A 16,559-nucleotide genomic window follows, 5' to 3' on the forward strand; every position below is an offset into this window, starting at 1 on the left:
CCGATTATCATGGAAATAAAAATAATAATCTTTATTTGACCTAGTCAAGTAATTTGCCCATGGAAATATGTGTTATTTATCAGTTGATTTGTTGTTGTTAAATTCACTAACGTACTCAGATCCGGTGATAAATATTACCAACGAGCGTTTTTAATAACAAATCAACACTCATTGATAATCCAATTTACCAGACGGTTCGTTATATTATTAATTACTTTATTGCATATCTAACTTAGGCTTATTATTCATTGTTAGTTACTCTAAGTTGTGTAAGAATTCACACCGTTTCAATATAAAACTTAAACTCAAAATTTTATAATTGTTCGAACCAGAGAAGTTTTAGACTTCGCCACTAGTATTGCACTACAACAACAACAATCTCTTGGAGAGATCCAAGAAATCCAGCATCCTTCCCTCCAAGAACTTCCCACCTTGCTCTTGGAGAGACTCGAACTCACAATCTCTCGGTTGAAAGTGGGGGTTGATTACCATCAGAGCAACCCCTCTTGTCTTAAGTGAGTGCCACTAGTATTGCACTCTCAAGAAGAAATAGCCCTCTTCTTTGTCAATCAACATGATAAAAACAATTAAATGTTCATTCCAAGAAGTGAGAAATGAAAAGAAGATGATAAACTATTTTCCTGAAGCAAAACGATAATACAAGAGCAAAAACTCTGAACTTTAGCTTCTTACTATGGCTTCTCGATATATATACATTGGTAGAAAACTCTATTCTGTTTTTTTATTAGATTAAAGTATAGCACTTATAAACTAATATTCGAAAGTACTGAATTTCAACTAAGTACTACATACACACACACACAAAGTCACAAACTAGTTTATATATAGAGAAATAATTAATCCCTTTCAACTACCATTTTATTCTGCTTAATATCGATATTTTCTACTACCATATAAATCAGAATCCGAGATATATAACAACACTATGCTAATGATTGGGGGGAAAAGGAAGATAATAGCAAGTTAGTTGGTGCTACTCCTAACTCCCTTGGCTATCTGGCAGATTAATAATTTGGTTTTATATAAGCATGGTCTTGACTGTATTATTCCAAAGAATCTTTCATTTCTTTAACTACGAACTTCAGTTATCAGCTTGAAAATAAGCTAGGTTAGAAAGAAACAAATTAACCTGAAAGATCAGAAGGAAGATCACAGTCTAAGCAAGTGACAAAACCTTTGAGGACATGACAAGAAGAAAACTTAGTGCAGGCTATTAGAGCCAACGTGACGAAAAGTGCAACTCGATCGCAGCTGCCATTAAGCTATGCTAACAGACACTGTATATGATGGCCATCTACCAGCTAATGACTAGTAAAAGTTCAACAACAAAAAACTCTTATAGATAGAACAAATTAAAGAGTCTATAAGGTAACAGTAAATGAAGGGTCCAAGTGGTCTCATCTGGCAGTTAGAATATTCAATGAACAAGTGATGCAGGCTCATAAATTCTTTGCACTAACTATAAGGTTGGTCTTCAAGAATGAAACATAGTCTCTCGTATTCAATTGGACTTTGCACTGAGTGTTGCGGGTTGGATGAGATTTCTCCAACCTTAACCAGAGGTCTCGAGTTTAAACCTTAGGAATGAAAGAGCTCCTCATCATAGAGATCGGTTCCCCTTTAGTGGGTCCTATGCAGTGTGAATCTGGATTAACACTGGGTTTCGATGGTTGGGCATAGAAAGAGAACTCAACTAGACTTACAAAGAATTCAATTCTACTCCCTAAATTCTTTTGTCATAATTTGCTTATCGACCTGATAGTGGCACACTTGCACCCGAGAGTGTGGCATAGTGATTAATGAAGTGGTAGGAGAACCATGAGGCCTATTCAAATCCCAACAGAGGCATATAGTTTTTTTTCTATCTACCTAAGCCTTGGTAGGCAGAGTTACTCGATATCTGTGCTAATGGGAGGTAGCAAATACATAGTTAAATAATCGAGGTGTGAGCAAGCTAGCCGAGTTACGACCGTCATAAATAATAAAGAATAAAGCTCATTTGATAGCGATGTACAAGAGAAACATTCCCTCGGTTGTAAACTTCAGTGGCCTTCCCACCATTACTATAGGCCTTATTAGACTGGACAAGATGTCGTATAGTCTCTGACTTCGATGCTCCGAACACAGTACAAATGAGATATTAAAGAGATGAAGATGATGATTGGGTGTTGGTGGTGGATTCTACACTATCACCAATAAGGCAATAAATATAGTGGAATGGATGAGATTTCTTCATCCTTAACTAGAGGTCTCGACTTCGAATTTTGGAAATGAACAAGTTCCTGGTAGGAGCACTTCCCTTTAATTAACTTTCGTGATCCGACCGCTCTCATTCTGAAATGGAAGGAGTGCCGTTTGTTACCTTTTTTAGAGTGGATTCTTCAACCATTAAAGAAGAGGACAACTTCAAGATTTAGCTCCAACATACATACAATGAATATAAATGCCAACAATGGCAGGAAATATATTAGTTAGCTGTACACATTGAACGCTTTATCAAGAGCCAATTTATTACTCCCTCATTTTTTCACAAAAATCCGTCATAAAGCATTCGAAAGTTTGGAGGAACATGCACCAGAAAATAGTTTGGAAGAACTATCCTACTTTTAAGACATTGGAAGCTAACTTGCTAATACCAGCTGCTCACCAGCACAGATATCCAATAGCTCTATCTACCAGCAGATGAAAAAAAAAATCACCTAATATCTTTATCTCAACTGAAATTTGAACCTTAGTCTTCTATGATTTTCATCCCACGTCATCATCCGCTAGGCCAAACCCTTTAATTTGGGTTGCTAATTCAAAACTTCAGATTTCTTGCTCGCTTCAACTGAATGGCGAATATTAGTTCAAAGGCTAATGGCATGTACAATTACTACGTACCATATCTATAACCTTTGTACTTGAGAAAATATAATCCACTTAAGCAAAAGATACGAGATGCAAAGTCCTAGACAAAACAAAGAGAACGTCTCATTACTCTAGGGTCTTTCCTCGCGACCATATTAACCAAGAGAGACAAATAATTCAAATTTTAGAGCAAAAGTAAACAACTTTGTAAAATGGGATATTGCAAGTTGTTACAAAGCAATCCTACACTCATCCGCATGACCTAAACAAATGCACTCTGCTAACCAAAACTTGAAGCTTCAGCGAGATGGCAAAGTTTAAATCTAACGCTGAAGCTGATTCCACAAAATTTACAAACGACAACTATAAACATGAACATATCAAGTAAAAGCCGTTATTAGAAAGGAGGCTGTGTCTACAATAATTTCGGGACGAGTAACCCTCAATGCTCAGATTTTCTACTTCCAACTTCGCGAACCCAAACTGTTATTCCCATCCTTGAGGCTCTATAAATATCAAACAAAAGAACAGATTAGATGACAAGAAACGTTAATCTATTGAGATCAAACAAATCAAATGACACACCATTCGTTTAAATGATCTGCTTGGAGAAGATCGTTTGGCCTTCTCATAGTCTGGTTTGGCACGATCAAGGGCCTGCAAAATAGTTATGAATATTATAAGTTCCGCAAACTACAAATTCACATTAACTAGATCCAACAAGCAAACAAGAAAAATAAATCGAGAAATCAGTCCCGGGGCATTCTAGTTACAAGGAACTGCCAGTAAGACGAAAGAATGATGTTGTGTAGGCAGAATGCAATGTCAATAAGGAAAATTGAAATTAAACCCGTCATATGTGTGGGACTTCAGTTATTCGAGGTGCTAGGATCGTCAAACATCATGCTTCGGAGAATCATATGGACGTCATTTAAGCAACATGTATTACATATAGTAAATCCCTAGATATTAGCTACCTTTGAGATCGAGGATTTAAGAACTACAGAAACAGACTAAAGATGACAGTTGGTTGGCATGACATTAACAGAGGGTTGGGAACACATAATCATAAAAGATGACTGTTGCAATGAGGAGTGCCTGCAAATCTCTTCTAGAATAGATTAGAGTTTTCTTGTGGCTTTATAATTCCATCCATGCTATTGAGTAGCTATGGCCTATGGGCCAGTGAAAACCTTGTACTTTTTACGTTGATAAATTCTATTTCTAACATGCATTGACAATGGAGTATATCATATCCGCGCACATTACATGGCCTCTATACTAAACTTTCAAGAAGCTGTGCTGAGCTTTTCATGTTTAAATATCATCCTGACCTTTTTGATTTCTAACTGAACCTTCTAAAACTTCTGAGAAGCCATTCGCCATTGCTACAAGAAAAATACAGAGGCGGCTCGACGGTGTTGGTGGCCTAAAGCCAAACTATATTGAGGCTTCTTAAACATATTTGATAAATTTCACACAATAATGAGAAACAAAAGAACTTAGTCTTTTGATCTATGAATCAATCAAACATGACAAAATAAAAAATAGACAATTTGAAAATACTAAGTTCGAAATTAGAAAGCCAAGCATCAGTAAACATAAAAGAAAATGACTGTACATAGAGGAAGAAAAATTAGAATTGAAGAAGTTAAATATACCTAGCTAATGAGAGAAAAAAATTACCGTTATTGACTCACTCATCTATACAACCTCAACCAAATTAAAAAATATTAAACTTTGAAATATATTTTTAATAATTATTTTAAAAATTATATTTTATATAATTTTAAAAATAGCTTCACTAGCCTTACCCTTCCTCTATATATTAAAAATTATATTTTAATAATACTCTGCTATTATATAATTATTTTAAAAATAGCAGAGTATAATACTTTTTGGGACCTTTAGTAACTGGGGACTTAAGGCAATGGCTTCACTAGCCTTACCCTTCGGCCGCCCCTTGGAAAAATATACAGCTAGGCAGCTAAATAAGAGTAATCCGTTTTAAAATGATGTCTATTTCATGATAGTTCTGAGGTAACCAGTTCTTGTTTTCTATTATCTACATCTTAGGCCAACTAACCAACAAATCTCATTTGCTGGTGCCCACCTCATCTTCATCAGTTAAAAGATGCTTGACTGACAAGTCATCTAACACAATAGGGTAATATAGCATAACTATATGTTACCATTCTCAAAAAAAAAAAGCATAACTAGGCAAAAAAGCTGACAATCATATGTACACTGCAATCTGTGCCTCTTTCGAGCTTTTTCTACCCTTCATTTAGTTGATACTCTTCCTTTACAATTGATCCAACAACACTCAACAATACTGAATATCAACATTGACTAATTTTTTATCCTCTTAATACTACATCAATTGGGTAGTATGATCCTTTTATCCTTTTAATACTTTACATCAACTTTGCCTAATGTTATCCCACTGTGGACTTTCTGCTTCCCTAGCATAAATTGGGTTTACCTAAGGCATGCAAGCAACTCTGGAAGACTATTCCAGCAGTAGTATGTTGGGTTATATGGAGAGAAAGAAGTGACAGGCAAGAAGGAGAATGTATATAATCTTAAGCTCAAGTGTATATCTTAGTTTTTGGTGCAACAGAGCTATGGCACATGTATTAGAGCCGAATCCCATAGTTGACATTCTTAGTTCTTACACACATTGTAAAGTTCTCTTTTGGATGTACTTTTGCCCCAACAGTCCCTTATTGCTGGTCTATTTTACATTAATAATATTCTGTTGATTACTTATAAAAAAAATACTATATCAACATTGGTTATAACCCCTCCTTAAAAAGGAAAAAAAATATCGGTTACAAGCCTAAAATAACTACCAACTACCAGAGCCAATCATCCTCATCCTAAAAACTCCTTTTGAAGTACCTTTCACAACACCTAATCAAGGCAACACATTACTGTTTTAGTAAAGAGTTAACTTTCTCTATGTAATTCTTATTCAAAAGTCTAAGGTAGTTTACAAAAAGCTAGAGGCTCATTACCACTTCAGGCACGTAGATGGCGATCAGAAGTTAACGTCAACTATTCTTTTTTATCTATTATCCATTAAACTTATGATCCTTATTCATTGAGGGACTTCCCCAACTTGCGTGGGAATGGCACTTAGTTGTTTTTCTTGGAGGAAGGTAGTAGTTGTGTTAGGAAGCGTCAGGCTAATAGAAGGAAAAAAAAATAAAAGATAAAAGCAATAAATTTTACAAGAGAAGATAAGTTTTGCCTACTCTACGGCCACACACAGAATAGCTTTATTGATACTGAGGAGAGAAGAATTGTGAGGGATGGTTTATAAATGAGGAGAGGGATGCCTATTTATAGCAGAGAGATCAGCTGAATTTTTCTCTAAGATATGAAACCCCCTAAAGAAAGATAGTCTTTTTTTCGATTCCGTGCATTGGAACGGAAGAATTTATGCATGGCAAATACGGCACTGCAATAATGTGCAAACTTTCTCTCCTCAGTTGTAAACCATCCCTCAATAGAGCTATTCTTTGTGTGGCACGTGGCCTTTCAGTAGGCAAAAAATTGTCGAACCACGTAAATCTTACCTTGTGAAATTTATGGTTTTTCTCTTTTAAAAATATTTTCCCCTTCTATTAGCCTGATACACTTCCCAACAAGTTATTGTTGTTGTTGTAATAGTATTGATTGAGGGGCTTATATAGTATAAGGATCTTCAATCGCTTATATTTTTTCTCCTTTGCCCCTTGAGAGCTACTTTAAAAGAATAGCTAAACTCTTCTAATAAAATATGATAAAGCCTACAAAAAATAGAGCTACTATTATTTTTCATGATAAACTAATCTTTGAAATTGATGCAAATTACCATGGAATGAGGGAAGAGCTACGAAATAGTATATTCAGCTGGATGGATATGCCGACATATGAAGGATAGATGAGGGACATGTTAACAAAGAGGTAATATGTTCACTCTAAATGGCTAAAAGCTTCCAGGCATTTAAAGTGAAGGAAGAAATAACATGTATCAGAAAACAGTGCCCTAACCAGGCCCCCACCTTATCCCCCTGACCAAGAACCCAAAAGGGGAGGACAAATAAAGAAAGGGAGCAAAAGACAGAATGTTATAGGATGGATGACTACATCAGCGAACATATAAAAAGAGAAAAGGAAAAGGATCAGCGATCTAGCAGAAAGTAATTGGAGTACATTTGGGTGAGTCAGATTTAGCCTTTCTGCTCCAATTAGACTAAACAAATTAGCTTTTTCCAGAAAGACTTTGATGAAAATGTTTTATGGAAACACAGAACAGAGATCAGCCAATGTCCAAGAGAAACAAACTCATACATTTTGATCGGATTGCATGAAGAATCATCTCTAAAACAACCTTGCGGGAACATAGTGCTAACAGTAAATATTTGTGGAGTTTGGTGATTCTTTCAGCACAAAGTAATCAGAAACATAACCATGAATATAAAATTTAGCAAACTTTCCAATTAGCATTCTTTGTGGGTGGACTTTGCCAAATCAACATTTGTATTACAGAATGACTGAAAACATGCTTTTCTACTATTTCTAAATTTATCATGTAAGATTAACAATTACCTGTATCAGTGACTCCACCTGACGCCTCATTCGGGTGTGCATGAAACATTCAGAACACTGTTCAGAAAAACATCAGAGTGATCAGGATACCGGGTTTGACACAAATATTAGTATCATATTAAATGTTTCTGAGGCATGCTGCTGAGTGTTATGGAAACTATGAAAAAAGCTCATTAATTTCCATAAATTGATCACTTCACTTGGAATAGATTTTTCCTTTGAAATAATCCAAGGTTTTTTTCTTGGATAAAGTAATCCAAGTAAGTTTGTAAATGTATTGAAGGAACCCAGTGGGTGCAGCTGCAAGACTTTAACAGGCTCAAAGCCTCCATAGATTAATTACTTCATATTTATAGATTCCAGTACCAATTCTCCAGGAACACTATACAGATTGGTCACAAATGCCTGAATTAGAAATCATTACAGATAGCTTTCAGCTGGAGTGACTCTACATGTGAAATTTAGTCTTCATATTCTCCTAACATACGTAAGGTAATACCACATATAATGCCAAGAATCCAGAGTGTGGGATAGTCTAATTCATGGATGAAAGAATGAAAGGCTTTCATAAACAACATTCTCATAGAATGAAAAATCCTTGTCCACAATATTATTCAGAGAATAAAAAAACTGAAAGTTGTTTGTCAGCAAATCCTTCTGTTAGATTGATGCGTTCGTTCTTGATGATACTCGTTTATAGCATAAATTCAAGATTCACTGGAGGCCTTCCAAACATAATACATCATGAATTGTGTCGCATCGAGTACATATACATTAATTTGACACAATCAAGTTAACAGACAAGAAACTTTTGGTCCAGAAATCTCACCTTAACATGATAATTCACGTAAGCATGAAAGGTCGATAGGTTCCAAACAGTTCTGTCCAGTTTTCTGCCTTCCACATGGCGAGGAAAAATGACTGCTTGTCAAATAAAGATGATGTCATGGAAATGGCAAAATATCAATGGAATAACTAGTTAAAGTAACTAGTATTACCAAAACTAACAAATCCGGCATTAGCAGATAATGCTTCTGTAAAAGCTTCCTTCAGTTCTTGAGGAGCAGATGGAGACCACAAACAAGGAGGGGCATTGTTAAGTCCAGCAGTTCGCCTTGCCTCAACAAATTCCTGACGAAAATCAAATTTCAGAGAGTGAGCCACCTTACTCCTTTAGGCACAGAAGAACAATATACCAATAGAGATGGAGAAGAACTAAAAATCTTTCAACAAAATCAAATGAAAAGGCTGGATATTTTCACTAAGACAATAACCCATATACAAATCATTGCACCTTCCAGACTTCCTGAAGACATATACAGTTGCTTTGGTATTACAAATGACATAATAAACCTCACTCTTACTAGAAAATGATAAGGATGACAAGTAAATAGAGGAATCATATTGTATCCAATTCCAGAACAATCTTCAAAGTAATAGGATGAAGGTTCAATTTGGATGTTCAAATAGCAGAATCTCTACCAGAGTAGTCCGTTCAAATAGAGGAATCATATTGTATCCACTTCCAAAACAATCTTCAAACTAATAGGATGAAGGTTCAATTTGGATGTTCAAATATCAGAATCTCTACCAGAGTCCATTGGTACAAAATAAAAATAAAAGGAACTTTCTATAATACAACTTTTACTAGAAGCTATTTAGTCCTCACACCTTTTAATTTCTTGGATTGGGATGATAAAAACGATCAAGACAAGCACATTAAAATATGTGTCATATTACCTGTAGGAAGGAAGTTGCAAGAACGGTATCTACAGAATCATTAAATCTCATAGGAAATATGACAGTGACCTTGTCCACCTGCAAACAGCCAGAACATAGCATCATTTAATCTGAATACATAATAGGCTCCTCGGAGATAGATAGTAAAACAACTAACAATGTGCCTTTTAGTATGGCAAGGAGAGAGAGCTTTGATGAGGATGAAAGACGGATGGCATGAATTTAGCCCAGTACTAAATCGTCAAGCAAAAAGGTTGTGAAATAGAGATTATTTCTGATACAGCCAGTCTAGAAGAAATAACACATACAGAGAAGATAACTTGACTCCTCGAGGAACTCAAGAGTACCTATGCATTCTGAAACTAGAGACTTTTCACTGCAGCATATTGAAATGGATACATGTTTTTCCCCATCTTGTGCATGTGTTAAAGTGGATAAGATTACTCACCTGAGGTACAAGGAAAAAAGACTCATTTGGCCGATGAACCAGCGCAACAGGCTTGCCTAGATCGGAAGGAACTGTCCTTGAAACAAGATGTTTTAGTACTGCCCTCAGTGGGGCTCCCATTACTACCTCCCTCACCGATGCAATCTTTGTCAAGAGGGCATGTTTGTGTTCTACAATCAGAAACAGATATCATAAGAACTGCTATGTTGCCATGGGTGCAATGTAAATTCCAGTACTAGCTGAAACTTCAGCAAGAAATAGACAATAACCTAGTTTAGAAGTATCAAAGACTTCTTCGTGACAATTAATACACTATGTAGAATGATCACAAATTCTAAGAGAATTGAAATAATAAGCATACCGACTCAAATGAAAAAACTAAATGCTACGCATTGAGTTGCACTACCATCCCAAGTTTGAGGCCCTCGTTTGACCGGCTCAAAGATTAACAACAAAGTTGAAATTATATAGGATTGTGAGGAGGGGTGTGCCAAAAGTAGAGGTATGGTTAGTTTTGGGTAAGTTTAATACTTCATAAGGAAAAGAGTAGGTCCAACAGAACTCTTAATTCTATGGTATCAAAAATTTGTAAATGCTAAAGGTTCATAGTTTACATTACAGATGGATATTATGGAGTGAAAAGGAAAGTAAATGAAGTATATCACAAAGAACTTTAACCTAAGGTGAATCCAAACATCTAACACAGATCCAAGTGAACCACGACACACAAACTCACAGAGTTATATTTTGCAAAGGCCTTTATTCTTTATTTCAAAGGGAGCTATTACCTCTGCTTGTACGCTTCTGAGTAGTCAAAAGGGAAAAGCGCAAAAGAATGTCATAGTCTGTTGGAGCATTAAGCGCAAAGTGCAACTAACGCGTGGGTTTTAGCGAAGAAAAGCACCAATCAAGAAAAAATTAAAAACAGAAATGTAATGCTGGAAAATGTATTTGGACAAAGAAAGGAAAAACTATAATTAAGCTATATATATATACACACACACACATATATATGTTAGAGAGAATATCAACCATGAAGGTGCACGCACCTTAGCACCTTGACCCCTACACTAAAGTGCCAACTAAGCGAGGCGAAGCGCACAACCTGGACTTCACCGAGCTCAGGGCTTAAGCACACTTCAAGCGAGATTAGGCTCAACATGCAAAAGAAGTGGGCCTAGGTCAAAGGTAGTATGAAATGTGTGGTCATCTCATCTAAAAACTTAATTTGTTAGAGAGAGCTCATTTTTATTTACTTAATCTTATGTTCAACATGCCCGCTCACATTCTGGCTTAATCTTTTATGGAACAAGCATGTGGTCACTCTTTTTAAGAATGGTGACAATGAGGCTTGGAACCCAGGATCTTTGCGTACTTTGGTACCATGTCGAAGTGTGTGACCATCTCAATTAAAAGCTTATACTTTAAACTGATAGAGAAAGTACATTTTTATTTACTTACTTATGTCTTCAATAGGTAGTAGATCGACTGGTTGAGTTGAAAGAGAGAGATGCAAGAACAATAGAATAGGCAGAAAAAAATTTGGCGAGAAGTGGAGAGAAAATTTATGAGAATAGACATAAAGGCCCAAAACCGGAATCAACAATGGATGAAGTAACCAAAGATCTTAAAACCTACTTAATCAACGCAGGACTATCTATGTTTGTGCGTGTGTGTGAGAGAGAGACCATGGAGATGAAAAGAGGGCGTACTTCCGTTGATTTTTTGTGTGTATGTGTGTGTGTGTGGGGGGGGGGGTGTAAGGGAAGAGAGAGAAGGGGATAGAGAGGGGATAATGGCGTGTGGTAGCAAATTGTGTTCAATGAGTGTTAAATTTCGTAGAATGTTTGTGTTATTAATGAATCCCAAAACGGAGCAGGCGGGGCTGATAGAATGGAAGCAAAATCCGTTTGGCGTCAAGATACTAAAAATGAGTTTGCTGATTTGATTAGTAGAAGTTTGTAGCATAGAAGGGTTTTTGGAGGAATAATGATCATATGAGACACTAGCAGTGACGGTCGAATGGGAATCAAATAGGCAGACCTCATTACCATATCTGTGAAAAATATCGAAGGTGATAAATTAAATGGTGTCAAATACACCTAATCTACTTATTCATGGAAAACAGCTTCTAACACTGCTTTAATAGTCAAATATCAGAATTAAGAGTAGACAGTCAGAGATTCCATGTAAGCTGGATTGAGAAAGCTTAATGGCATGGGAAATTGTAACTTCTGCATTACAAGACGATAAGAATTGGATTCAGGGGAAAATGGATAAGCTTGATTAACTATTGCTAGCCACAGTTAAACTTTCTTTATTGACAATGAGAATCAACTGTTAAATTTATGAGGAATGAAAGTCCCATGCTCAACCTTAAGATGATTTTGTTTGTCATTTCCTTTCCGGCAGTAGAGAATAACTAACTTGTAGAGATGACTCGGTGAATTTGTGGAGAAAAACTCTAGCTTGTATAATGTTTCCTAACAGCTTGTGCATTGGACTTGTAACCTTTTGTTAAGAGATTACCTACTTAACCAACTAATATATATATATCTAAATCAAGAACAGAAATTAAGTTATACAATGCCAATAGTATATGCTACATACTGATACAACAAAATATACAGTTATACTATGCCACTACTCAGACAATATATCATTACTCTTAAAAGCTCAAAGAATGAGTACAATAATGATCAATTTCCCTATTAGTTTGAGGAATAGATGTAACATGCCCACAAACAAAAATGAACTCCAGGAGAAGGAAACACTGGAAAACCCCAGAAACACTTAAAATTTTCAGTGTCTCCTTCTCTTTTTCTTTCTCAAAAAAAAAAAGAGAACGAAACACTGAAATTTTTAATTGAAGAAAAACCTTTTTACTTGTGTGTGTTTGTGTGTGAATGTGAATGTATGCTTATAATGAGTGTTCTTGACTTATACTGAAAAAGAACTTTGTAAAATAGACATGCAATATGAAATCAACAGTCACATTTATTTCTCAATTACCCTTACAACTAAGGACCTCCAAATTTTCTAGTAATTGCAGGTTGGACTAATATACTATATCCTTCAGTGCAATTATGGCAAGCTCATAATGACCTTAAAGAGGAAACTTGCAGAACCTTCATCTGGGGGAAGTTTTGACAAGTTCAGTTTAAGTGTGAGATTAAATCCATCTCTTGGAGGATCAAGAATTTGTGCAACTACACCATATGCTGCTTTTATGGCTTCTAAAGCTCCAAGTGGAAGTCCACCAAAGAGGACAGTTTCTGGAGGTGGTATGGGCAATGATACTGAAAGAAGCAGGACATTTGGATTTTTCACTGAAGCCTGCAGAATATGTCACACATTAGCCTGCCAGATATATCATTCTGTTTCATTTCTTAGGAAGATGACAGCATGTCAAGATGAAAATGCCACCATCTCAACTGACATTTTCAAAATAATAAGATGTGTTTGATGGTTCTTTTCCTTTTCTTTCAAAGGGAAAAAAGTAGAAAATATAAAAAGAAAATCATAACAGAACTGCTGTACAATAATAACTCACCTGAATATGGTAACGGATATCATCAAATTCAACCCATTGGCAATCCAGTTCAACTCCTTTCTCAAGACTGCAAAATAAGGATGTGCTATCAGCATCTACTACAGATTATTTACATAATTAGAGAACATATCAGCTCTCATTGCACAAAATAGAATAAATTTTCGGAAGATTCAAGGATCAGTAAACTAGGTAAGTCACATTTCAACACTTTTAGCATATTCAATACACCAATTAGTGAAAGAATAAGCTCATAGCAATTGGACAAATCAAGAACCAGCTGTTATTATCCTGCAGTTTGGTTCTTTAAGTTTGCCAAAAGTAAGCATTTTTGCTCTCCATCAAATATTTAACAGACGTCGGTTATCACGTCAGTCTAACACATTGAAGGTCTCCGGTTCGAGTCCAGGCGACGCCATTCTATTTTTCGCGAGGTAGGGGTAAGATTGCGCACACACTACCCTCCCCAGGCGCCACTTGTGGGATTACACTGGTTGTTGTTGTTGTTTAGAACTAAAAAGATTTAACTGGAACCCATATATGCAACTGAAAGACTGCAAATTTATGCTTATGATAGAGTAACAGGAAAAATGCTAATTCCTACAGATGCATATAAGTACTTCATCATTATAATCAAAGCACAATAACGAGTTAAAAACTTTGCAGAAGTAGCAAACATAGAAGCAGTAATCAATACACCCCAACAAAAAAGAGAGATAAAACAGCAGAATGTAATCCACACTTCCCTAACCGACAATTTGACCCGCAAAAGTGTAAAAAGGGGGAAATTGAAAATCAGAAATGGTGGAAGCTTACTTCTGGACGCGATTGGACAAGATCTGAAGGAGATATCTGGAGGGAGATTGCAGTAATATCATCGATTTCTTCGATCTCTTCTCACAAGAAATTCACAAAGAGTGTACAGTTGGGTTTTCGAAAATTAGAAAAAAGGAAAAAGGAGATAAAGAGAGACACAAGTATGAGAATCTTGAATGGACCCTTGATCAAGTTTTGCTTAACGTTCAATTTTTATTCTGATAATGGTATTGTTACTCTCTCTCATCTCATCGTTGAAGTCGAGAAGTGAAGTAAGAATAAATTACCGAACACATGCTAGTTAGCTTTTCAGTTTTTTGTTTCTTTCTAAATTAACATTAGGATGGAATGAGGAGGAGGAGGAAATTTTTTTCTTGAACTTTTTTTTCCAACAAAGTTTTATTTGGCATTTTAAAAAGAACCAAAGAAAAACTATGAGTTTTTAATCAAATGTCTTATCTTTTCTTTTTTTTTTTTACTTGGATGGACTTTTTTTTTTAATCAAATTATGTGCTCTAGAAATTCTTTGCCTTCTTTAGCCGAGGGTCATTCAGAGTCTTGTTATACGAGGTAGTTGTTTTTGTTGTTGTTATTGACTTGGATAGATATTTTTTGCCTTTATTGGAATTTGAACAAGGTACCTCATGGTTCTCGCCCACTTTATTGACCACTAGGTCACACCCTTATATACCATTCCGTTCGAGCTTTCCTAGCTATTAAAGTTTTCATTTTTTATCTTCTTTATCTTAAAATTGTTTGATCTTGTCCCCCTTTTCTTTTCTTTATAATAATAATAATAATAATACAAAAATCGGGAGTCCTTGAGATATACACTCTCTTATTGGTTTTTTAAAGGGATATACACTAGATATTGTCTATATCAAATCTCATGTTTGATGATTTGAACATACTTTTGTGTATGTTATTCGATATCTTTATATGACAACTAATATTCTTTTATTATAATTATTATTAATTGCTTGATAATATGATAAAGTCCCTTAATTAAATTTTGAGACTTATGATCTTGATTGGGATTATAATAACTATAGTAAAGTTTCTTATGATTTAATCTAAATTTGTTCTTGATAAAATAATTATTAATTTTGATATTAGTAATCCGGTTAGATCAATATTTATGTGGCCGTCTTTATGAGATAAAGATTAGTTAATCTCATTAAGTAAATCACATATATAGATGATGCATGTGGAATATGATCATTGAATTGACTCATTGAATAATTCTTAATGGTTCGAATTACCATAAATTGTCAATAGAATATTCTCTTGAAGAATGTGATGTCAGAGTTTTCTTTGACATAAGATCGTCATAGTAATTGACAAATCATTTAGTGTGCTTTGGTACTAGACACCTATAGCCCTGGCCCGATAGTTGAAAAGATATTGATATGATGAAATACTTGTAGAATTAATGATTGATCAAGATAAAATCTGTCAACTCTTGGCAATGAGTTTAAGCTTCATATTGTCATAAATTATAAGCGATCAAATAAAGACCTTGGGCATGGCAATTGAATAAAAAGAAGAAAGAGTTTTTCTTAGGTCATTCAATAACCGACTATATTTGACATGTCGCCTATAGAATTTGACAGTTGAACTATATTCTAGGGTGACTCAGAGCTATAAATATAGAAGGAAATACTATATTATTCTTCTACGGGTTAAAGAGTGTTGCTAGACATCACCCTTAATTAGTATTTTGATCTGATCAATTTACTACTAGCTTAATATTGAACATGTGGGGTCGCACACTAACGAGTGCTCTAATTTTTACTAAAGGATTAATTAATTTAATATTTGATAATTAAATTAGAGAATTTAATTAGCCAAATAAACGAAATTATTTCTCCAAATTCTTTGCTAGCACAGAAAATTTAATTAATATTGTACATAAATTGAAGTTTTCTATTTGGAATGGGAAAGTAAATAATATCACTTGGTTAATATATATATATATATATATATATATATATATATATATATATGAGATGTATAATACAGCTAATATTTATTTATATAAAGATTGTATATTTAATATTAATGTATTCTTATAATCCAATTTGAATTGGATCAAGTGATGTGAAAGTTCAATTGGACCAAGTAACGTGAACCGGACGTTCGACACTTCAATAATAGATAAAGGTGGAGGAAAGGTTCTGTACTAAGTCTTGCAATAAAACCAGTGAGTGAATTACAAAGCCGAAGAGAAGAGGATAGATCTTTTCAATTATAGCAGTAGAGAAGCTGCAAAGATGGCAGAAAAGGCAAATCTTCTCAATCAAAGCAACGGAGAAGCTTGTATAGGATAAAATCGGTTCATATTAAATGCTCGTATAATAGAGCGATATATGGAATCAGAGACAGATGAAAAGTGAAACAGGTGGAAGTCAAGACCAGAAGCAGCAGTCTCGGTTGGTACCGGGCACCCCCCGAAAGGAATGTTGCTCATGAAGACAAATGAATACCTGTCATCCGATAGTATTCAATGAAGAATATTATGCAATATTAAATGTA

The 16,559-nt window shown here is 35.1% G+C and overlaps 1 protein-coding gene across 1 annotated transcript; it reads right to left on the bottom strand.

Annotated features, from left to right (window-relative positions):
- Window positions 1–3,053: 3,053 nt before the first annotated feature.
- On the bottom strand, window positions 3,054–14,304 carry LOC104212023 (actin-related protein 2/3 complex subunit 2A). The gene is made up of 10 exons (XM_009761197.2): window positions 14,025–14,304; window positions 13,212–13,278; window positions 12,787–12,994; window positions 9,659–9,828; window positions 9,211–9,288; window positions 8,469–8,601; window positions 8,300–8,391; window positions 7,471–7,527; window positions 3,457–3,528; window positions 3,054–3,377 (listed from the first exon to the last, which is right to left on the bottom strand). Exons 1-10 carry the CDS (start codon window positions 14,084–14,086, stop codon window positions 3,330–3,332), a joined length of 987 nt encoding a protein of 328 aa, XP_009759499.1. The 5' UTR covers window positions 14,087–14,304; the 3' UTR covers window positions 3,054–3,329.
- Window positions 14,305–16,559: the final 2,255 nt, after the last annotated feature.

This window comes from Nicotiana sylvestris, chromosome 11 (assembly GCF_000393655.2).
Source record: "Nicotiana sylvestris chromosome 11, ASM39365v2, whole genome shotgun sequence".
Lineage (NCBI taxonomy): Eukaryota > Viridiplantae > Streptophyta > Magnoliopsida > Solanales > Solanaceae > Nicotiana > Nicotiana sylvestris.

Coding starts and splice junctions, on each gene's coding strand:
- LOC104212023 (XM_009761197.2), bottom strand. CDS start 14,086: ATGATATTACTGCAATCTCCCTCCAGATATCTCCTTCAGATCTTGTCC. Junction 12,995..13,211: donor ATATCCGTTACCATATTCAG/GTGAGTTATTAT, acceptor CATATTCTGCAG/GCTTCAGTGAAAAATCCAAA. Junction 8,602..9,210: donor TTGCAACTTCCTTCCTACAG/GTAATATGACAC, acceptor GATTTTCGTCAG/GAATTTGTTGAGGCAAGGCG.